The 24,646-nt window shown below is 46.0% G+C and overlaps 1 protein-coding gene and 1 pseudogene across 1 annotated transcript; one reads left to right on the forward strand and one right to left on the reverse strand.

Annotated features, from left to right (window-relative positions):
* Window positions 1-127: 127 nt before the first annotated feature.
* LOC143013739 (ankyrin repeat and SOCS box protein 13-like) lies at window positions 128-3,851 on the forward strand. Its single transcript, XM_076167411.1, has 6 exons — window positions 128-269; window positions 872-1,059; window positions 1,204-1,360; window positions 1,451-1,585; window positions 2,024-2,215; window positions 2,704-3,851. Exons 1-6 carry the CDS (start codon window positions 227-229, stop codon window positions 2,829-2,831), a joined length of 843 nt encoding a protein of 280 aa, XP_076023526.1. The 5' UTR covers window positions 128-226; the 3' UTR covers window positions 2,832-3,851.
* Window positions 3,852-6,638: 2,787 nt separating this feature from the next.
* On the reverse strand, window positions 6,639-23,087 carry LOC143013727 (NACHT, LRR and PYD domains-containing protein 3-like; annotated as a pseudogene).
* Between the last annotated feature and the right edge of the window lie 1,559 nt (window positions 23,088-24,646).

Genomic DNA, 24,646 nt, shown 5'->3' on the forward strand with positions numbered 1-24,646 from the left:
TATTGTAATATAATATTATGTATGAAATTAATTGCTATAAATCTTGAAACTGTTCCGTCTTCAGTCCTCTGTATCAAAACTACATCTCCCAGCATGCCCTTCGCGCTCCGATTGCGTCACGTGCCTGTATGCCGCATGTAAACATTAGCTTGACTCGCTGTGTTTACAAACAGCCGGTGAGACTTCGTGTTTACGCTGCGTCGGGTCGACATTCACAGGACGCAGGATGGAAATAGAAAGAGCTCATCCATATTTCTTTGGTGACATCGGTGAGTCTGAGATAAAGACGCTGTGGCTTTTAAACGGGTTGTCTTTGCATTTGTGACCTACTTTGACGTAACCGATATAAGCGAGCTAACGTGCTTAAGTCCTGCCTGCTTGGATGTTATGGTTGAGGCACTAAATGTGTTAGGAAACGCTGTTAAAACTATCAAACATATCTTGTAACGTAACAATCATGATAAACTTCGTCCTAAACACGACCACGCAGCATTACATATCTATAATTATACAGATTAATCGCTGTTGACTGCTCATTTATACTCATTTATTCATGTATCAATTAAGTAAATTCGTAATGATAATGTTCATGTAATGAATGTGCGTTCAAAGACAGATGTCAACTCTGATTGGTTATTGAAGGACTGTTCTACACTGCTTTAAGCTTATGATAATGTGTGTTTGTTTGTAAAATGTGTAAATTCAAACCAAAAGTTATCATTGTTGTTAATGAGTTTTCTATCGTATCTTACTGGGGAATTAATATTCTGTACAGCCATCAAAAGGAAAACAGTGTTGCCAGCCTTATTTTCAAACATCTGCTCACAGCTGTATGAGTATCTTGTTTAGTTCAGCACTTGTTCTCCCTCAGGCTGCTGGGCAGAGAGGACTGAGGTCCACAAGGCGGCGTGTCAAGGCCACGCCTCCAAGCTGCAGCAGCTCATCCAGAGCGGCGCCTCGGTCAACATCGTGGCTGTGGACTCCATCACCCCTCTGCATGAAGCCTGTCTGCGGGGCCAGGCCCAGTGCGTCCGTCTGCTGCTGGACGCTGGAGCTCAGGTGAAGCACTTAAATAAGGAGTTGGGAAGTTAGTTCCACAAGAGTTCCACAAACTTGAGCCAGTAGGAAATAAGGCAGTAAAGTAATCTATATCATTTGGTAATATGGTAGATAATCTGGCCTCAGTGGTGTCGCACATGTTAGGTGGATGCGAGGAACGTGGACGGGAGCACCCCGCTGTGTGAAGCCTCTTCAGCTGGGAGTGTTGAGTGTGTGAGGATCCTGCTGGAGCACGGTGCCAAGGCCAACCCGGCCCTCACCTCCCGCACGGCGTCGCCTCTCCATGAGGCCAGCATGGGGGGTGAGCGCCTCTGCTGCACTGACAAACAATCTGTATGAGGTGAACATGCATCCCATAATAGTAGCTCATTTTTCTTCTGTGATATTTCAGGAAAATCTGACTGTGTGAAGCTCCTGGTTGCCATGGGAGCGTGTCTGGAGGCGTATGATCTTTACCACGGGACCCCGCTGCACGTCGCCTGCGTTAATGAACACATAGAGTGTGTGAGAGTGCTGCTGAATGCAGGTGAGCACAGCAGGAGGAAGAGTTACCACCAAAACATCTGCTGGAGGTTCAAAGTTTGACTGCTCTCTTGTTTTTAGCTCAGAATCTAATTTCACTTCCTTACTTTAGCAGGTAGGTAATTTTTGAGTTTGTGTTTTTATTCTCACACCGGTGTCACTTATGGTCACGTTTAAATCAGGATGTAATGTTACCCATGATGCCTCAGCTGCCAGGGTGGTGTCACTTTAATTTGTAGTATACAGGAGGAGGAGGGACTGTACAAAGAGCAGCACATCAGGATGACATCATCATCTCCCAGGCTCTGAAAGTGTTTTTAGTTTTGAGGAAAGTGATGCAAAAGTCAGTCTGATAATAATCCTGCATTATCTAAGGAGCGTTCTTCCCCTCTGCATGAACTTCTAATTGACTTGGATTTGACCTCTTTGCCCTGTTACCTAGGCGCTAACGTGAACGCTACCCGGTTACACCAGACGCCGCTGCATCACGCCGCCAAAAACATGCGAGAGGACGTGATTGAGATCCTGCTGGAGTTCGGGGCCAACATCTACGCCAGGGACCAACAGGATAAGAAGCCGGTGGACTACACCGACCCCGGCTCTCCCTCCGCTGCACGCCTACGCCTTCAAGAGAGTAAGTGAGGCCAACATCTTTACCAGACGGCTCTGCTCTCCTGTTACACGGTGCTGCAGTGTGGCTTTACTGCCAGCAGGGGGAAAGCAGGGATAATTTTTCTCTTCCTGGAAGTGGCAGACATTTCCCCTTTCACCCCAGGCTGGAGTTAGGTTCATATCATCACCTCCCAAAATACACAGCAGGGACAGGGGCGCTCCGACCTTTGACCTCAATTTGAGCATCATGGTAAACAAGAAGTCTCCCTACCTACAGTATCCAGAGGTTAAACAGCAAGAAATAGGGAAAGTATAGGTTCCAGTTTCCTATAGATCATAAAGTTTTATAGCATAAATGTGAGCTTTTCTGGACTAAATTGTACAAACCTTCGCTTGACCAGGAATTTCCTTTTTGGTTGTAGTATTTTTGATCACTATCTAGGATTTCAAACACCAGCAACCGTCCATTTATGAATGTGTGTGTCTGAATCTGTGTGTTTCTGTCCTCAGCCCGTCCCTGTAGCCTGGAGCAGCTCAGCAGGTTGGCCGTGAGGAAGATACTGGGCACCAGAGCGCCAAAGGTCATAGGTCAACTGGACATACCAAAGCTCCTCATCAGATACCTCCTCTACCAGTGACCTCACCACTCTGAGGAGGGGAAGGAAAGACTGGAACTTCACTAAACTGTTGTTCAGGTGCAAAGGTGCCGCAACATGAGAGACGATCATCACAGACACACACACACACACACACACTCACACACATCTTTGCTTAAAACCCTCTGAGGCGCAATAACGTCATTGAACACAGCTGGATGAAGTGTTGTGGTTCACACTCCGTGGTTTGACTTCGCCGAGTTTAGATTCTGTGCAAAGTGTCGATTCACACACACCAACCGTCTTAACGACATCATTCCTACACTCATAATGTCTCCTAAACTATCAGTTACTCACTCAGACCATCAGATTACTGTTTCTAAACACACTGTGTAAATCCCTGATGTGAAGAAGCTCTCAGTGTGCTGTCAGAGTTTCATTCAGGTCATTAGACTCATCTGAGCTGTAAAACTACAAACCGCTGCTGTTTCTGACTCGTGACACTTGTTGCATGACTTCTTGTTGTTTGATGGAGTTTGCAGTGTTTATTAGTTCATTTAGATTTTTGCTTTCTTCTTTAATGTATTATTGAGGCGGACACACACTTGATGCTGATTTGATGCTGGATCTGAATCCTCTCTGCTCTTTTTTGCTTTGCTTTATGTTTTCTTTGCTCTTGTTGCTGCGGAAGTGTCCGGCATGTAAACCTCCTCTAAATGATTTAATGATGTTTGACATTCAGTTAAATCTAAACTTAATGTGTGAGGGGGATTCTGAGGTAAGAGCTTATTTTAGACTTTGAAGGAGAGGAGGGTGACGCTCAAGGAGGGACAGTGACTCAAACCTGGCAACCAAGGCATCAGTCTGCACTCACGATCATTACCTCTAAATCAGGCGGTGTAAAGGACGTCACTTTGGATTGAAGCTTCCGCCAAATGTCTTAATATAATTGTAAATATGTCATGTAAATGTTTGGTGTGTGAGTGATGAGTGAAGGAAAACACTTTAGGTACAGAAAGCAGAGGAAAATAAAACCCAGGAGCGCCAGGCGTTGTTCCTGTCAGAGCAGAAATCACACATGCTGCTTCGCTTCATCTCACATTCCTCTGATTGGAAGTTTGAAGACGACTGTGAACCCAACCGTCTACTTGTAGAGACGACCCAGAGAGCTCAGCGACATGCAGGAGGCTGTTTATGAAGTCCAACAAAGAGCTTCATGCTGCTTTAATGGAGCTCGTTAAAGTCGACATGAGCTGTGAGGAAGTGAGAGTGAGGCTGTTTTGTAGTGATGTGTCGAGGCTTCGAAGCGTGTGTCGAGCACTCCAGGAAGATTTGGGCGAAGCGCGTATACTATCGAGGCGTGTGTTGGTGACGTATGTGGTGACGTTCGAAGCCTCTCGAACCTGCCGTACCACGTGACTGATTCAGGAGCTGGTTCGCCGGTTTGGCGTGCGATTCAAAATATGAGGGGCAGCGAAACGCAATCGATCCCCCGGCTGACGTGCGGCTCGGCTCGAGTGCTGCTCACTGATTTTTCTCTTGGTGTACAAGATTTTCATATTGTAAAATCTAAAATGCATAGGTCTATATTTGGCAATACAGACAAAAAGCAGTCCGATTTCAATGTGCACGCGCGCAGTCTCAAGTGTTACAGAAGCACCATGGATGCATGAAAGCGTAAAACTAAACGAAAATATGAAGATGAACACCGGAAGTTTTGCGCTGCTGCGTCTCCCGGGGCCGTCTGATTATGGGATGGGCCGGTCTCTTTGTTTACTGTTTGAACATTCTTTACAAGTTGATCTTTGTGCACTTTACCCGTGTGGGTTATCCTCATTATCTTGTGTTTCTAGTTCTTTTCCCTGCAGTTGTGTTGTCTTTGTTTTTTTCTTTTTGTGAGTGAGTGAATTAGTTATTTTACCACCAGCCTCTATTTGGATTTATTCTCCCTCACCTCTATGGCTCTTCAAAATGGTTTTTGGATGTGTTGTGGCTCCATGAGCTGGACTGGTTAACCACTCCTGATTTATTCAATTCAAAGCTTCATTCACCAAAGCCATCGTTTTACATTTATTGTCCATTTGATAGCACAGTAGAGCAAATGAACCGTTGTGAAGCTTCGGCCCGCGTGTCGAGCAATTGGATGGAAAGCTTCAACGCTTCATGAGGCTTCATCTCGCCATCACTAGCCATGATAGTTGTGACTGTTGGCAGCCGTGCTCTCTGTAACAACCGTTGGAGTCAGAATAGAAAGTTTTCCCCCTTAAAGGAACGGTTCAGTGTTTACATCACGCTTACGCTTTGACAAACAGTTTGACCCATGTATTCCAGACCAGCATGGAAATACTCTGCCACCTCTCTGTGCCTCGCCCAGGAGTTCTCCAGACCCTGAAAGTAATCAACCAAGAGAGAGAGTCAGAGTTTGTCATATTCATGGGTTGACTTCTTGTGCAGGAAGTAGAAGTAATCAACCTGACCTCCTGGCCTTAATGAGGTACAGAACAACAGAACATGTCCCATCTGTTCAGCGATGATAGCCAGGCTCTTCCTCAGAGCGTACAAAGCAGTAACAGGGTGTAACACCGGTGTGATGATATCTGCCATGAGTCACAGTCAAACCAAGCACAGTACAAACACTGATCTACACACTAATGACATCATACTTTCCGGGTGGCTTTCCATCACATCCCCAGTAGTTTGCCAGCCAGGACAGATCCAAGAAGAATGAGACAGGCTTCGTCTTCCGGTTGAATATTTTCTGGCTGTGGACACACATTCAGCTTTGAACACTCGGCCTTCATGTTGATCACAAAGTGTATTCACTCCTCACCAAGCTCTCTGGCTGAAGGAGATGGGGGCGGTCCCAGGAGGAGCATTCAAAACCTTCTGAGAGCCGGTGTAGAGGATGTCTATCCCTGCAAACACACAAGTCTTACTTGTGGCACAGCTGGCCGATGCCCTCTAAAGGATGCAAGACTCCCGTAGAAGATTCTCCATGTGTGAGTAAGAACAGCGCAGGTGTGTTTGTGTGTGTGTGTGTGTGTGTGTGAAATCTCTCAATTAACTTGTTTTTCTTTGATTTAAAGTTACACAACAAATCACTTTTCTTTTTGGCTCATATTTTTCCCTTCATAAATATTCAGATTTATACAGCCCCCATATTTTCATCTGGGGTACAAATAAATTACAAGGGAAAATAAAGAGACAGAGACCTCTCACTGTATATTAGGACTTTATTTCTGTTATTATTTATCTATTTTACTTATTGAAATGAAGTTCAACAGAACAAACCACACTTCTACAATCTGTCCACTAGATAGTGCTAAGCGACTCTCTCCCACACCTCTACCCGCACGCACGCACGCACGCACGCACGCAATATAACACAGTCTAATATAACACCTTGCAATATGTAAGTATATAATATAATATAATATATAAGTTCTTAAGTGGAACCTGAGCTTCTCACTGAGCTGCAGAATCTATTTTCACTCTGACACCAAATGAAAACTACCAATCGCTTCATTCAACATTAGAGAGAGAGAGAGAGGGAGAACAAACTTCCTGTATTTAGGCTTCAGCTACTGTTAGCTGATGGCGTTTGAGAGTGTTTGTGTGTGTGTGATAGAGATAAGGCATGTGAGAAAGTGTGAGTGTGTACGCGAGTGTGTGAGAGAGAAAGTGTACGAGAATGTGTGTGAGAGAGAAAGTGTGTTTGAGTGTGTTTGAGAGAGAAATTGTATGTTGTTGTGCCGAAGGACGGGAGTCGGAGGCGGCGTATTTAGTGTTAAAGCCAACTTTATGGACATGAAGATTCTCTCCTGTGAAACAGTCAATACAACGGAACAACAACAACTACGGACCGGAAGTCCGTGCCCTTTTAACATCCGTGGGGAAACACACATACCCAAACCATAGTCCGACGGGGAATTATGTATAATCACCACAATGTGTGTGTATGTGTGTGTGTCCTACAGATCACACAGAGTCACTGATGAACCATATGACTCATTGAACCTCCTGAACCCAAACCCAGCATAGAGAGGTTGAGTGAATGTGGTGGTGAAGGTGTGGAGGTGGATCAGTGTGTCAGAGACTCTGTAGAAGGACAGAGTGCCAGCAGGACAGTCCACATACACTCCTACTCTGAGAGGGACAGAGGAGGACTCAGGGACACTGAGGGACGTGACTCTGTTATTGTGACTGACAGAGTAACCATAGCCATCATCAGAGCATCTCAGACTCCAGGACAGATTATTATTTCCTCCAAACCAGCTGTCTGCTCTGCCTCCTTTCCTCCTGATTCCTCTGTAACTCACTGATATATGAACGTTTCCTCTCCACTCCACCTCCCAGTAACAACGACCAGTCAGACCATTTCTACTCAGCAGCTGAGGCCAGTAATCAAACTTCTCTGGATGATCAGGATGTGGCTGCTTCTCTCTCACATGTGTCACCTTCCTGTTGTTGTCAGACAGTTCGAGGTTTCTGTTCGCTGTGTTTGGGTCCAGTTCCAGTTCACAAACATCTGATGGACAGAAAAAGACACAAACAGCAGCAGTTTATCATCAAACACAGCTGCTGCCTTTATTATTCACTCATTTATTCACTACTGCACTTTGTCCTCTGACTCACTGTCACTTTCTACTGACACACCTTTGATATCTAAATACTCAATAACAAGCCTGTCTTTGTTTTCATCCTCACAGATATCAGATCTAAACAGGAAAACACACCTGATTTGATTTTCCTGTTTGATCACAAATCAATGTGAACAAAACAACAAGAATCTGAAAGTTTCAACATCAACATCAATGTTTAGATTTAGAAAACTCTAAATCTCCTAATCTCTCTAATAGAACCTTTATGTAAGCAGGTCCAAATGTCTGGGCCAAGAAAGCAGCATCACACAGGCAGACATGCCTGTGTGAGGCACAAACAAGGAGAAACTATCAACCGTTCTATCACAGTCAGACCTCCATTTGGATGGAGAGCATCTGGATGAGCAACAGATGAGATACAGACACAGTCACAAGTCCTTTAGAAGGGAAACTAACTCCAGAAGAAATCAGCTCGGAACATTTCAAGTCTTTGTTGTTCCAAGTGGAGGAGCAGCAAACTTCAGCTGCAGGTAGAACGATGCTAGCAGCTACTTTTGTCACAGTTCAGTCATCCAGCTCTCAGTGTTTTTTTGTTGATCCTGCCTCCGCCCCACTCAGCCTGCCAGCCACACCCACCTCGCCAGTCTTCTCTACTCACCTGTGCACACACCTGCTTCTCATCACATGCAATCAGCCCAGCACATATATTCACCAGCTCCACACTCACTACTTTGCCAGATTGTTCTTTGCCATGCGAGACTTTCCAGCATACTCCTGCCTGTCTTCCCGGTAGAGACCTTGCCTGTCCCCGATTCCTCTGCTTTGCCTGCCTCCTGAATTCCCAGGTATCCTGCCCGCCCGCCTGTTCCTGACTACCCGCCTGCCTGCTCCTTCCTGGTACCTTTGCTGCATCGACTGCCTGCCTGCCCGCTCGACCGAGCGCCGCCTGTCACTGTGTTTCTGTGCTGTCCTTTGTACTGCAATTGGGTCCATACACCACCCGTTACAACTATGACCAACAAACTCATCGTGTACCGCAACAGACAGATCTCCGGCTGTGACAGCGCCACAGGCAGGATTGACTGCGCATTGCGAGGCAGAGCGGTTCCTCACTCTCTGAAGCAGTGGTTCCCAAAGTGAGGGGCCGGGGGTCGAGGCAAGACAGCTGAAGGAGGCGATACTTCTTGGTATGGCAGCAGGAGAATGAGTGATTCCCCTCTGCTAGGTAGGAGAGCCATGGCCACACTCCTTCCTTTTGCCACATCCTACCTATGTGAGCCTCAATCAAAACCAAATCCAGGTGGAAGCTGGACATTGTAACTGAACTAAGAGTGTCAGTCTGACAGCTGCAACCCCGATTAGAAAAGATCTGCAGCACAAAGTGAGCCCACAGCAGTCACTGAGAAGATGTGGGGATGAAGCTGTCAATAGTGCAAAGTCAAGGAAATATTCTTATCTACTAAAGAGAGCGCTGCAGAAAAAGTTTGGGAACCACTGCACTGAAGTATCTGGCACAAGATAGATTCCAGAGCTTTGGTCTGAGGAATCAAAGTCACATCAAACTTACATTTCCTCAGACCGGCTTTGATCCACTGCTGTCCACCATGATCCATCCTGCAGGAAGACACACACACACACACACACACACACACACACACACACACACACACACACACACACACACACACACACACTCTCACACACACACACACACACACACACACACACACACACACACACACACACACACACACACACAGCAGCATGTTATTGATTTGGAGACAGTTTTTCCCTTTTTTCCCTTCAACCCACAGGGAGACTGACTGACCTGAGTGTCCACTCTGTAATTGTGTCCTTACCTGAGAGTGTCCAGTCTCCAGCGTGGACTCTCCACTCCAGCAGACAGCAGCTTCTCTCCTGCGTCTCCTGGATGATTGTAGCTCAGGTCCAGCTCTCTCAGACTGGAGGGGTTGGAGCTCAGAGCTGAGGCCAGAGAAGCACAGCCTTCCTGTGTGATCATACAACCTGACAGTCTGAGAGAGAGAGAGAGAGAGAGAGAGAGAGAGGGAGAAAGACAGAGACAGAGAGAGAGGGCGAAGGAGAGAGTCAGAGAGAAAGAGAGAGGGAGAGAGAGAGAGAGAGGGAGAAAGACAGAGACAGAGAGAGAGGGAGAGAGAGAGAGGGAGAGAGAGAGGGAGAAAGACAGAGACAGAGAGAGGGAGAGAGAGAGGGGGGGAGAGAGAGAGAGGGGGGGAGGAGAGAGAGTGATGGGAGTTTGGTCAATCATGGAGCAGACTGGAGCTCAAATCTCCTCCAGGAAACAGAAAGGCCTCAGTGATGTTTGCATCAGGACTTCTTTAGCAGGAACGTTTATATCAGGGGTCCCCAAACTTTTTCCTGTGAGGGCCACATAACTTTTCCCTTCTCTGATGGGGGCCGGGGTCAGTTTGTAACAGAAAAAGTGTGACGATCGCAGGGGTGCCTAAACGTAAACATTTATTGTTTTCCAGAAAGCCACACATAACCAAATATTAATAACCCTTTCCGGGATCTTCACAGAAAAAAAAGTCAGGAAATAAATAATAACACTATTAATGAAATAAATAACACTATTTATGAAATAAATAACAACCAAATAACCCTCTCTGGGTTCTTCACAGAAAAAATTCACTTCACTTCAACACTTTGCAGCACAGTACTTGCTGGTGAATTAGGCAGTGGACTTGTAGCGGGGCGGTGAGACCCCGTTCTTCCATCTCCCGGTTCATGCGTCCTATTAGACCCCGAGACGCAACCACCATACTAGGAGCCCTGTCAGTCGTGATGCTGGCAAGCTTTGACCAGTCCAGGTCCAACTCTTCCATGGTTTGGCATACTTTGCCGAAAATATCCTCCCCCGTCGTAGTCCCTTTGAGACTTTGGAGGGCTGCCAGCTCCTCGCACATTTCAAAGTTTGCGCTAACTCCACGAATAAAAATGAGCAGCTGCGCTGTGTCCTGCACGTCCGTGCTCTCATCCAGTGCTAATGAAAAAAAGTCAAATTCTTTCGTCTTCTGCTGCAGCTGGGCATATACATTACCCCCGATTTCTTCAATGCGTCTGGTGATTGTACTCGCTGACAGACTCACGGCATTAAAGACATCTTTCTCCTCCGCGACAGCATTCAAACATTTCTTGACAAACTCTCCATCAGTGAAAGGTTTACCGCTGCTTGCTATCAGTTGAGCAACCCGAAAGCTGGCCCGAACGGATGACTAGTTCAGCTGAGCTTGGCGTACAAATGTATTCTGCTGAGCTAACAGTCCACATTTTAGCTTTGAGAGTTTGTCTGCTCGCATTTGGCCTTGCAAGCTATCATACTTGTCTTTGTGACGGGATTCATAGTGTCGGCGCAGATTGTATTCTTTGAATACCGCCACCGCCTCTTGACAGATGAGACAAACAGCCTTTTCTTTGCATTGAACAAAAAAATAATTGTTTGACCACTGCAGGTTAAATACCCTGCATTCTGAATCAACTTTTCTCTTACCTAACCTTTTCGCCATTATTCCGTTCTATCTGACAGGGGCGAGTCTAGGATTCGTGTGGCCAGACTGAAAAAAAAATCATAATGCGTCTCTGGTATTGTTCAGGGGGCCAGGCCAAATGTGGAGGCGGGCCGTATCCGGCCCGCGGGCCGTAGTTTGGGGACCACTGATTTAAATGGTCACTGACACAAAGAGCAGTGTCCTGACCTGAGAGTCTCCAGCTGACAGTGTGGACTCTCCAGTCCAGCAGACAGCAGCTTCACTCCTGAATCCTGCAGGTCATTGTGACTCAGGTCCAGGTCTCTCAGACTGGAGGACTGGGAGCAGAGGACTGAGGACAGAGCTTCATAGCTTCTCTCTGACAGATTACAGACACTGAGCCTGGAGAAAGACTCATGTTAGTAAATTCACACATCTAAGAACTTAATAAAGTCTGCAGGGTCACAAAAAATTAGTCCTGACCTGAGAGTCTCCAGCTGACACTGAGGACTCTCCAGTCCAGCAGACAGCAGCTTTACTCCTGAATCCTGCAGGTCATTGTTACTCAGGTCCAGGTCTCTCAGACTGGAGGACTGGGATCAGAGGACTGAGGACAGAGCTTCACATCCTCTCTCTGACAGATTACAGCCACTCAGCCTGAAAATGAAAAGTTGAACATTTTATTTCTGTTGCCTAAAATGATCCACCTCTTTGTGTGTCATCATACTTACAGAGTTTTCCTGGAGGCTTTGACAACTGGCAGCAGCCTGAGAAGAACCTCCTCTGAAGCAGAGTATTTCTTCAGGTCAAACACATCCAGATCTTCCTCTGATGACAGTAAGATGAAGGCCACAGCAGACCACTCAGCAGGAGAGAGTTTGAATCTGGAGAGACCTCCTGAGCTCAGGTGCTCTTGGATCCCCTTCACTAGAGAAAGATCCTTCAGCTCACTCAGACAGTGGAACAGATTGATGCTTCTCTCTGCAGAGACCTTCTGATCGATCTTCTTCTTGATGTACTGGACTGTTTCCTTGTTGGTCTCTGAGCTCCTTCCTGTCTCTTTCAGGAGACCCTTTAAGAGAGTCTGATTGGTCTGCAGTGAAAGGCCCAAAAAGAAACGAAGAAACAAGTCCAGGTGTCCATTTGGACTCAGTAAGGCCTCGTCCACAGCACTCTGGTGGAGACTTGTTAGTGTCAGAGAGGTTGGTTGATCTTGTGACAGCAGGTTAACTCCAGAGTTGATGAATGTCAGATGGACATAAAGAGCAGCCAGAAACTCCTGGACACTCAGATGGACGAAGCAGAACACCTGGTCCTGGTACAGTCCCCTCTCCTCTTTAAAGACCTGTGTGAACACTCCTGAGTACACTGAGGCTGCTGTGATGTCCATGCCACACTCTGTCAGGTCTGACTCATAGAAGATCAGGTTTCCTTTCTGCAGCTGATCAAAAGCCAGTTTTCCCAGAGACTCCATCATCTTCCTGCTCTCTGTATTCCAGAGTGGATCTGTCTCTGCTCCTCCATCATACTTGATGTTCTTCACTTTGGTCTGAACCACCAGGAAGTGGATGTACATCTCAGTCAGGGTCTTGGGCAGCTCTCCTCTCTCTCTGGTCTTCATCACGTCCTCCAGAACTGTGGCAGTGATCCAGCAGAAGACTGGGATGTGGCACATGATGTGGAGGCTTCGTGAGGTCTTGATGTGGGAGATGATGCTGTTGGCCTGCTCATCATCTCTGAGTCTCTTCCTGAAGTACTCCTCCTTCTGAGGGTCAGTGAACCCTCTGACCTCTGTCACCATGTCCACACTCTCAGCAGGGATCTGATTGGCTGCTGCAGGTCTTGTGGTGATCCAGAGGCCAGCAGATGGAAGCAGGTTCCCCCTGATGAGGTTTGTCAGCAGAACATCCACTGAGGTGGACTCTCTAACATCGGTCAGGATCTCACCTTTGTGAAAGTCCAGAGGAAGTCGACACTCATCCAGACCGTCCAGGATGAAGACGACCCGGAAGTCTCCAAAGCTGCAGATTCCTGCTTCTTTGGTTTCAGTAAAGAAGTGATGAAGAAGCTCCCCCAAGCTGAACTTTCTCCCTCTCAGCACATTCAGCTCTCTGAAGGTGAATGGAAATGTGAGCTGGATGTTCTGGTGGGCTTTGCCTTCAGCCCAGTCCAGAGTGAACTTCTGTGTTAAGAGGGTTTTCCCGATGCCAGCCACGCCCTTTGTCACCAGTGTTCTGATTGGCTGATCTCTTCCAGGTGAGGCTTTAAAGATGTCTTCACATCTGATTGTTGTTTCTGCTCTCTGTGCTTTCCTGGATGCTGCTTCAATGTGTGTGACCTCATGTTCATTGTTGACCCCTCCAGCCCCTCCCTCTGTGATGTGGAGCTCTGTGTAGATCTCATTCAGAGAGGTTTGCTTTCCTGCTTTAGCGACCCCCCTCACACACACTCTGGAACTTCTGCTTCAGCTTAGACTTCAGTTTACGTTGGCACAGTGCAGCAACACTTCCTGATGAAGAGACAACAATCAGAGGAGGGAAACATGGAGAAGAAAAGAAAACTACAGAGTAAAAAAGCATTTAGGAGTAGAAAGCTTTGTGACTACAGCAGTATAATAGAACACCTTCTAACCTTCTAACCCCTGATGTTTCTGCACCTGTTCTAAGATCTCAGCAGGCCTGCTCACTATCCCAACAACCAAGAGCAGATCTTTGGAAATCCCGCGCTCCTTTTCTTTGGAATCAACTTCCTGCACCAGTCAAAGAGACAAACTCTCTTGTGATCTTTAAATCCCCACTAAAAACACACCTCTGTTGGTGAGCCTTTGAATGTGACTAAAGTGCTGATAAACAGGAGGTGAACACAGTCTCTTTGTGCAGGAGAGTGATAAGCTGCTGTAAGTGTAAGTTTGAAGCTTTAGTCCTGTTTCCTCTTTCCTTATCATGTTCAAGCTGTTCAATGGTCTTACTGCTGTGCAGAGAGTCAGCCAGCTCCTCCTGCTCCATTCTCCTCAGGAAGTTCACTGTGTGCTTCACAAACGCCTCTCTGTTGCTCCTCTGCTCTCGCTCCTCACTTGGCCTCTCTAAGCATTGTGGGTAGTCTGCGGTCAGAACCTTCTGGACGCTCTTCAGCTCGTCCTTCACAAACCTGACAATGTTCTCCTCCAGCAGCTGAAAGAGTCAGACGTGAGTTTATAGCAGGGGGACAGAAGATCCTGCTTCCTGATTGGCTGTCAGGTGTGTGTTTACAGTCTATATGTTGACAACATGCAGCTGACCGGCGTTCTAAATCTCCGGCTTTATGAAGATGCAGGTAACCATAGCAACAGTTGTGATGCTTCACACTAGGTTCCCAGTGAACTCTCACTGGTCAAACTAAATGAACCAAGTGCTCCGGTCAAACATCTCTTATCTCTCTATGGAATAGATTCTCCACCCGGTGACATCGTCCATATGGAAGTGGGCGGAGCCTGGACATTTACACACCGTAAATATGGAGTCTAGGTCTGCTGGATGCTGCTGGACACACACACCACTGGAAACCTCTGACTTCTTCAGGTGAACTCTGTGGAGAAATCAGGAAACATGAAGTCTGCAAACACACACAGACACAGGTTGTCATGGTGATGTCTGTCTGTCTGTCTGTTCGAGGCAACAGGAAACGCTGCTGTCTGCTGGTCCCTCAAAGCAGCTCAGAGCATCACAGGATCCTGGAATCAATCTTCAGCTCATCAGCTCAACTTCTGAGGCTCTGATCCAAACACTCAGGTGGACAGAGACGTGTCCTTCATTCAAGAAGACCTGAGATGTCTTCTACTACAAAACTACACTGATGATATCAGAGTGATCTGGTTTAACCTCTGACCTTTCTTCAGCAGACTTCTGTCCCTCACTGAAGTTCACTGGTGGATTCATGGACCCACAGCTGGGTACAGGAGAGTCTGCCCTCTGCTGGTGAACTCTATAAACACAGCATTGACAACACAACAGAGGATTGAAGCAGATAGTTACCAAGCTGTGTGTGTGTGTGTGTGTGTGTGTGTGTGCGTGTGTGTGCGTGTGTGTGTGTGTGCGTGTGTGTGCGCACGCGTGAGTGTGTGTGTGTTTGTGTCATAGCCGCATATTTCTCTGAAGCATCACTAAATCAGATATTTTCTCTCTCTCTCTCTCTCTCTCTCTCTCTCTCTCTCTGGCTCTCTCTCTCTGTCTCTTTCCCTCTCCCCCTCTCTCTCTCTCTCTCTCTCTCTCTCTCTCTCTCTCTCCCTCTCTCTCCCTCTCTCTCCCTCCCTCTCTGTCTCTGGGGCACCAGGTGCGATCATGTCCATGGAAAGCGTTGGAGGGCCGGCGGGCTGAGGCTCCAGACGCTGCCGGGGCGAAAGCTCCGGACACCGTCGAAGCAGAGGCTCCGGGCGCTGCCGTAGCGGACGCCCCGGTCGAGGCGCTGGCCGCCGGAACATCTATCCCCCCCGGCTGAGCCGACGCTCTCGGTGGCAGTAAATATAATTTGGCTAAGATTAAGTTGTTTTTGAAAAGAACTAAAACTTGGAGGAACGTAAACGTGGACGATTACTTCCCAGAAAAAAAAAGCTTTTCTGAATGCTCTTACAGATTGTTTGGCTGATAGTGGGGATGGGAGAGGAGGCTTCACTTAGCAGGAATACTACAGAGTGAAGAAGTACCTCACTAAACTGGGGAAGGAGAATTATGATGACGATGATGATGAAAACAGTTACACCAGTGTTGATGAAGATGATGATGAGGATATCTGAGTTTGTTTTTTGTTTTCTTCCACAGTGTTTTTTCTTTTGCTCAATGTCCTTGTGTTTTTCGGTTTTGAGCAAATGATGGAGTCTTAGAACTCACATGTCTTAGTTGAAGTGTTTGGTTTATAAATACTTGTAAATACAAGTTGTTGTAAAACTCTCACTCTCACTCTCTGTCTCTCTCCCTCTTTCTCCTTCTCTGTCTCTCCCTCTTTGTCTCTTTCCCTCTGCCTCCTTCTCTGTCTCTCTCTCCCTCTCTCTCTCTCTCCCTCTCTGTCTCTCTCTCTCCCTCTCTGTCTCTCTCCCTCCCTCCCTCCCTCTCTCTCTCTCTCTCTCTCTTCCTCTCTCTCTCTCTCTATCTCTCCCTCCTTCTCTGTCTCTCTCTCTCCCTGTGTGTGTGTGTGTGTGTGTGTGTGTGTGTGTGTGTGTGTGTGTGTGTTAAACTCATCTACACCCTTAAGAAGGATTCACTCTTTTATGTTGAAAGGGAAGTAAAACGCTGTCAGCTAACAGGAGCTAAAGGAAGTTCTGTCTCTCCCTGTGTCCTTTACTGTGTGTGTGTGTGTGTGTGTGTGTGTGTGTGTGTGTGTGTGTGTGTGTGTGTGCGTGTCTCTCTCTCTCTCTTACTCAGCGCCCCCCCCTTACTTTGTGTGTGAGGGTCCAGGTTCATGACTGGAGTCTGGGGGTCTTCCATACTTGTTGTTCAGGTTGTTATCTTCATCACCATAATCACTCATCTTCACCACACTACAGAGAGGGAAACACACACACACACACACACACACACACACACACACACACACACACACACACACACACACACACACACACAATATCTATAAGCTTTATTTGTATATCAGCTTTCATACAGAGACACAACAATGTGCAGGAGTGTGTAAAGCCGGGGTGAGGGACCTCCGAGGCCGTTTGGTCCAGTGTGGACCAAACGCCCCCCCCCCCTCCTTTGGCAACACAGCAACATCAAAAAGGATCGCCATAAGAAAAAGGTTCCCCAGCCCGGGTATAAATAGAACAAATACAGAAACTCTACAATACATATGAAATCAGAGGGAGCATTAAAGTACACACACACACACTCATATATATACGTATGAAAAACAAACTATGAGCCATTAAATCATCGAATCAAACTCAAACTCACGCTGCGTCAAGTCTTCCTCTGCTGCTCCTCCCCGTCTGAACTAGTGATGGGTCATGCGCACAAGCATCGGCTCTGGGAGCTTTGTAGTGAATCAGAAGAGCCGGCTCGCAATCGAGTGAGAGCCGGCTCCCAGTTTTTTTCCATTCGCTGCTTAGGTTTCACTTTCAGTCCTCAGTCCCAGCTCTGGTCACGACAGAGCTTTGTTATTATTGGCCAGCATGGCGACCAGCATGCGGCATTCACGTGAGAATTACTAAAAATAATAATAATAATAATAATAATGATAATAACTTAAGGATGTGTAAACAGAGAGGGGGGCGGGGCAGACACACCACTTGACTCTAGAGATGGGCGATACCGGGTATTTGGTATCGATCCGATACCAAGTAAATACAGGACCAGTAGAAGTGTGAAGTGTGAAGTGTGTGTGTGTGTGTGTGTGTGTGTGTGTGTGTGTGTGCGGGCCAGGCTGGGCGTACCTGCAAGTGACAGGGCAACATCAAAAGATGAGGAGGAAGGGGGAGCAGGGCGTGATGCTCCGCAAAGTGTGATGCTCCGCAAAGTGTGTGTGTGTGTGTGTCGAGGGGAGCGCGCTGAGTGGGCGGGCCAGGCTGAGCGTACCTGCATGCTTGAGCCAAGTGACAGGGCAACATCAAAAGATCTGCCCAATATCTGCCCAAAACAGGGCAGATACTCACGGAGAGGCGAAATCGTATCAGCCCATCCAAGCTGAGGCATCTGATCTTCCTGAATGCCAACCTGCCCTGAGGACTAATGCTGTTTGCTGGAGTTTGGTTCTGGTTTTGGTTCTGTTCTGTGGATTTGTTAGAAATCTTTCGTTCATTTCTCCAATACAAAAGTTTACTTGAGGACATTATTAATGTTAGCTTGAGTTTGGTTCTGTTCTGTGGATTTGTTTGAAGTTTATTGTTAAATAATAAAATAAATGCACAGAATTAGGCAATTATAAGGTCTCTCATAAAAACACTGAAAGCAAAAGGCTTTTCAACACATAAACACTACCCGGATCCTCCCTCTTAGGACATCACCTACTCTGTCCTAGCTCTTCTGATGCTCTTGTTTTCTAATCTTTCACTTCTAATCTGTCCTTTTGTTTTTTCTCATTCATCATAGTACCTAACTTATTGCACTTCTACTCTAGCTCTAGGTATGCTCTTAGCTGTTGCTTTAGGAAGGAAATGCGCTTACGATTTCTTGTGACCTGAAGTTCTTTTATCTACCTTTGTTGAACACACTTACTGTAAGTCGCTTTGGATAAAAGCGTCTGCTAAATGACCGTAATGTAATGTAATGTAATGTAAACATTGATCTTTTTGCAAAGTTAAGGTAAGCTATAGGCTACAAAAGATCCTAAATAAAGAGCCGATCGGGAGTCGAAAGAGCCGGCTCTTCTTTGGGAGCCGAGTCAAAAGAGCCGGCTCTCGGAAAAGAGCCGAACTTCCCATCACTAGTCTGAACCAAAGTTTCACTTTCTGTTTTGACAGTACGTCCGTGTGTGTGTATGTGTGTGTGTGTGAGCGAGAGAGAGAGTCGCTTAGCACCATCTAGTGGACAGATTGTAGAAGTGTGGTTTGTTCCGTTGAACTTCATTTCAATCTGCAAGAGATAAATAATAATAGAAATAAAGTCCTCATATACAGTGAGAGGTCTCTGTGTCTTATTTGGTCTCGTAATTCAATGTGTGTGTGTCCTTGTGCCAGTGTGTGTGTGAGTTTATGTGTGTGTATCTTTGTGTGTGTGTGTGCCTGTGCGTGTTGGAGTGTGTGCGTGTGTCTTTTTGTCTATGTCCGTGTCTATGTGTGTGTATTTGTGTTTGTGTGTGTGAGTCGCTTAGCACCATCCGGTGGACAGAATTCACGTGTGGTACTTTTCTGTTAAACCTGATTTATAAGTGATAAACAATGATTGAAAAAAGTCCTAATGCACAGCGAGATGTGTGTGTGTGTGTGTGTGTGTGTGTATGTGTGTGTCAGTCTAGTCCAGTCTCATACTCTTCGTGAAGCGATGGCGTCCAGAGTGTTAGCTCTGTCTTCAGCTCCATTAATGGGTAAATGTATTTCCGTCCAAGTTTGTTGTTGTTGTGTGCTAGTTATTGGACTATGAGTCACATTAACGTGTGTAAAATCAGACCATAACATACAAGATGGACTTAATTCATGTTTGGACACAATTGCAGGAATTACTCGCTCCCTTATTTTGAAACACAAACGGACATCCGACTTACTTTTGTAGATTTACTGCTGAAACGCAACACAATCTCCGCTAGAGGGCAGTGTGGAGTCAGTCCTACTTTGAACTCCTTCAAATGATTCTCAAGTCTTTCAGGTCTAAACTTGGTCGCTGATCCTTCTGTAAGTTGTGTCATTGTGTGGATGTTTGTGCTTCTCTTCAGGTGTGTATTTCCCTGAATGGACCCTTATGGATCCATGTAGTCCTTTCTTCTGCAGCACAAAGATAGAAGCTAAAGGTTTCTGTTGGGAGTAAGTGTGTGTGCTGATTGTTTGTGTGACAGGATCCTTTACCCAGGTGGGTCGCTCAGCATCATCTCGTCTGCTTATGCCAAGGCTGCCAGAATCGTGTGTGTGTGTGTGTGTGTGTGTGTGTGTGTGTGTGTGTGTGTGTGTGTGTGTATTTAACCCTTTAACCCCACATTTTTCCATTTATTTTGGTATTTAGGGCCCAAAGGCCTTGTTTACATTCGATATACCCTATTTTTGAGTTTAAAAAATGGGGAAACATTTTTTTGGAAATATTTCATATGATCTTGACTATTTCACATGACCCGGAAACTAAACTTTGACATATTCAAAGTTTAGTTTCCGGTGCCGTGAGGGTGCCGTTTTCGATTTTTTTGAATTTTTTGAATTTTTTGAATTTTTTGAATTTTTTGAATTTTTTGCAAATACTAACACCTACTGTCCTCTGGGGTCAAAGTGACCCCAAAATGGTTTGACTGTTATTTGAAGCATAAAGTATAAATTTTCAATTAATTTTGTGTTACACCTTTAGTCTAACTCCAGTCCAACCCATTACCACAAAAATTTCCCTTAATTTTAGAATTTAGGGCCAATAGCGCTTCTTTACATAAAAGTAGGTAAATTAAGGCAGGGATTTGGGCGGAACCCAAAAAATGAACGTTTTTGGACCTGGCATTGCATGCAGCCCTTACCTCCTGTTGTTGTGCCATTATTAAATAACCATTGCTTGACCACACACATCAAACATACAAGATAAAAAATGTGTTGGAGAGCAGTAGGGTGTGACTTTTTGCCCCGTTACATCACTTTGTGCTTCGGCACCATTTTGACCCCAGGAGCAAAGGAGTTAAAAATTCAAAAAAACACCCAAAATTCAATCAAATGACTTCACATTTCTTCTAATCACGAAGAGCATCGTATCAAACAACCCCTATAAATTCCAGACCATTTGATGAAAGAAAACACATTTTATCAACTTTTTAGTATTGTATGGTCCTTGGGGTCAATTTGGCCCCGAGGACATTATGAGGGTTAAGGGAGCAGCACTCACTGGCAGGGAGAGTAGAGGTGCGCTTCATGACGTATTCCCTTGAGTTTGTGAAAGTGTCAGAGGTGAATTCAGGTGAAACGTCTCCATCTCTGAAGAACAGACATCAGACAGGGTCAAAGAGCTCGCCTGAGGTCGTCCAGGGTAAGTTGACTTTCTCTTGAGTCACCTTAATAATCACATATTCCATCAAACCAAATGATCTTGATCTACAGTGTGTAGTTGTGTGTAGTTGCTGTATGCCTTAAGGAGCTAAGATCATCCTGTACTGACAATCCAACAGTTTCCCTGTTTAATCAGCTGACCTGACTGTATAGAAGTGAACATCTATCACTGAGCTGAAGCTGAGCTGCTCTGCTTCATTGCTTTTCTCTTTTCATCTACACAGTTTGTATTGGTGTGTTTTCATGTCATTTGTTGTGGTTGAACGTTTCTACAGGACTCCTTCCTTATTTCAGCAGATTGTTCTGTGGAGGTCTCTGCTGGCGTGGTGGATATGAAGACATTCCAGGTACTGTGTGTTTCTTTCATTCAGTGCTGCAGCATCTCTAACACATTTGAAATGATATTGAACATGTTCAGACTGTCACAGCTGGAGCTCTGCTTTAGAACGACAATCTACACCAACAGAAACATAGAAACAATTCAGACAAAAAGCTGCCCCATTTTTATATTTATGGTGAAAAATGAAGCTGGCCACTTTCAAAGAACGAGTGTGTCACTCAAAGCTGTGGTCATGTTCACAACAGGTGTGAACGTGAGCAGACTGGGATTCTGCTCACAATTTTGCCATATGATTTTCTTTCTTTTTCTTTCTTTCACGACCCCCCCATCTCTCACTTTCACTCTCCCTCCCCTCTCTCTCTCTGTCTCTCTCCCTCTCTTCCCCTCTTTGCCCCCCCTCTCTCTCCCCCCCTCTCCCTCTCTCTTCCCCCCTCTCCCCCTTACTCTCTTTGTCTCCCCCCTCTCTCTCTTCGTTCAACATTTAGTCCTGCACAGCTGTTTGATTGTTGCTGATTTCTGTATTTGATCTCTTTAGCTGAATATATTCTGCTCTAATGATTCTCCACTGAGGTCTAAACCATCATCATCCATCTTCATCCTCCTCCTCCTCCTCCGCAGGCCTCTGTCAGTAAGTCAGGATGATGCATTTGTGACAGGATCCAGCAGAACATGTCAAATATCTGAACTCCATCTGTAAATATGTCTGAAGAGCAACAAATCTATTCTCAGACTTTTTGCTGAGTTTGTGGTTTGTGGAGAGAAAAAGCATCAAGAACAAATCTGATGAAAGAGGAGATTTTAACTGCTAAACACTTTACTGTACATGACATCATCATCAAAACAGCTTCAAGTCGTCAATCAAAGCCCAAAGTGTCCAAATGACTTTAGACTCCAAAGAATTCAAAGGGACTCAGAAATTCTCTTTATTCCTTTATTCCTTTACTCCTTTACTCCTTTTCACAGGTTTGGTGAAACGATTGATTCCAAAGATTTAAAAGTCTGTTACACTCCAGAAACTGATCTGTGACAAAACAACTCAATACAGACCAGAAAGAGAGAGAGGGGGGAGGGAGGGAGAGGGAGGGGGAGAGAGAGGGGGGGAGAAAGAGAGAGAGGGGGGGAGAGAGAGAGAGAGAGGGCGAGAGAGGGGGGAGAGAGAGAGAGGTGGGGGGAGAGAGAGAGAGGGGGGGAGAGAGAGAGAGAGAGGGCGAGAGAGGGGGGAGAGAGAGAGAGAGAGGTGGGGGGAGAGAAAGAGAGGGAGGTGGGGTGAGAGAGAGAGAGAGGGAGGGGAGAGAGAGATACAGACAGAGAGAGAGAGGGGGGGGGAGGGAGAGAGGGTGGGAGAGAGAAAGAAAGAGGGAGGGGGAGAGACAGACAGGGAGGGAGGGAGAGAGAGGGAGGGGGGAGAGAGAGAGGGAGAGAGAGAAAGAGAGAGGGAGGGGGGAGAGAGAGAGAGAGGGGGGGAGGGAGGGGGAGAGAGAGAGAGACAGAGAGAGAGAGGGGGGAGAGGGTATCTTCTTCCTGATGTACTGGACTGTTTCCTTGTTGGTCTCTGAGCTCCTTCCTGTCTCTTTCAGGAGACCCTTTAAGAGAGTCTGATTGGTCTGCAGTGAAAGGCCCAAAAAGAAACGAAGAAACAAGTCCAGGTGTCCATTTGGACTCTGTAAGGCCTCGTCCACAGCACTCTGGTGGAGACTTGTTAGTGTCAGAGAGTGTAGTGTATAGAATAAACAGTATAAATCCAATGATTCTAGATTAAATCCAGATTATACAGATGTTCTTTACTTCTTTTTAAAAATGTAATGGAGGCTGCAGTTTTAATGTCCAGCAGCAGGGTGTTCACCCATTTCTCTAGCCTGTCAATCAGAGTGTGGCGGTCAGCAGGGTCAAAGGTCGTGCTGAGATCTAGGAGAATCCAGTTTCTTTATTTGTATGGACAATAATCCTCAGCTGGTTCATTCCTTTAAGTAGGACTGTTTCTGTGCTGAGCTTTGGACCAAAGACACACTGGAGTTTATCTAACAGACCAAGTTTACCAAGGAGAGGACCACACACACACACACACACACACACACACACACACACACACACACACACACACACACACACACACACACACACGAAAGGCATACTATGATGATCCATAAAATCAAAGAATCAAACTCACGCTGTGTCACGTCTTCCTCTGCTGCTCTTCCTCATGGGGACACGTTTCACTTTTGACATTACACCTGTGTGTGTGTGTGTGTGTGTGTGTGTGTGTGTGGGTCTCTCAGCACCATCTAGTGAACAGGTTGTAGAAGTGTGGTTTCTTCGGTTGAACTTCATTTATATAAGTAAAATAGAAGAATAATAAACAGAAATAAAGTCCTAACATACAGTGAGAGGTCTCTGTCTCTTTATTTTCCCTCGTAATTTACTTGTAGCCCAGATGAAAATATGTGGGCTGTATAAATCTGAATATTTATGAAGGGAAAAATATGAGCTTAAAATAAAAGATGATTTGTAGTGTAACTTTAAATCTGTTACAGAGATCAATAACTCTAATTTCTGTTGTTTATTGGCGTGTCGATGTGTTCAACTGTTGGAATTGGTTGAATTCGGAAATAGCGGCTGAGGTGCGCGAGCGAGAAGAAGAGAAGAGGTTTAAACTCGAGAGACAAAATTCATGTTTTCTACCAGAAGTTGTTCAGGTTGTCGGCCGTGTCGGAGGAGTGTGTGTGTGTGTGTGTGTGTGTGACGCTGAAGAGACGAAAGCGGACATTGTTGGGTAGGAGTTCACGGTTAGCCGCTAATGCTACCTGTCACGAGCTAAATTGAAGCGGAGGAACCACAGTTTGACCGAGGACCGGACGGGGAGCTGCCGGCAGGAGGAGCGCGGATGCTGGAGTTGAGACCGGCGGCTACCCGGGACACGGAACTGTGAGTTGTATGTTACCTGCGTGGATTGTAGGTAAGTGTGAGAGAGTGAGTGAGTGAGTGGGAACACGCGTGGGTAGAGTTTAGTATTCTGGGCGTAAGTGTGGAGTTTTAGTGTTGGGAACTGTGTGGTTTGTGTCAGAGACGTTTTGAATCCAACTCAGAAGAGGAGTTTAGTTCAGTGAGGTCTGAGTGGTTCCATCCAATTTAGATTCCTTTGAAATGACTTACCTGCTGGATTTCCTTTTTATTTTATAGATATGTTTGTTTGTTTGTTTACAATTTGTAAATGTTTTTGTTGGGAAAACTGCAGTAATCATTTGTTTCTTCTTGTCTCACCAAAGTTGAATTGTGTGTGTGTGCGTGCATGCAACTATCCTCCAATCCCGGTAGGTCTACTCGGTGAATGCCGACCTATTTCCAGTCACTGTCTCTGACCTCATCGCCGCTTAACATTTCATTGTGCAAATGAAGGAATAATGTGAGTATGGACGACTCTCCTTTCTAACTTACACTATAGGACGTGAGATAGTCGGGTTCTACGCCCCAAAACTCCTTCAGGTCCGGATCTATCTCAGACTGGTCACTCAGTTTAGCTCTGAACCATCTGTGTCATTTGAATCTTGAAGTCCCTCTCGCTCTCGTCCTCCTTTTTAAAACTAATTGAGCTAGGTGAAGTTTCTTCGTAGGTCTTTCCTTTGCGTTTCTTTGCAAAGTGTCACCTTGAATCTCCCGTCTGCGTCTCGTTGCGTGATGCCAAATAGTTTGAACCACTGACGGTTCTCCATGTGGCTCCTACACCAGCCTACATGTGGAACTGCCTGGTCCCACAGTAACGGAGCATTTCTGGCTCCATT

The sequence above is a fragment of the Genypterus blacodes genome, unplaced genomic scaffold (genome assembly GCF_046128005.1).
Source record: "Genypterus blacodes isolate CSIRO-AG114 ecotype Tasmania unplaced genomic scaffold, CSIRO-AGI_Gbla_v1 ptg000158l_1, whole genome shotgun sequence".
Classification (NCBI taxonomy): Eukaryota; Metazoa; Chordata; class Actinopteri; order Ophidiiformes; family Ophidiidae; genus Genypterus; species Genypterus blacodes.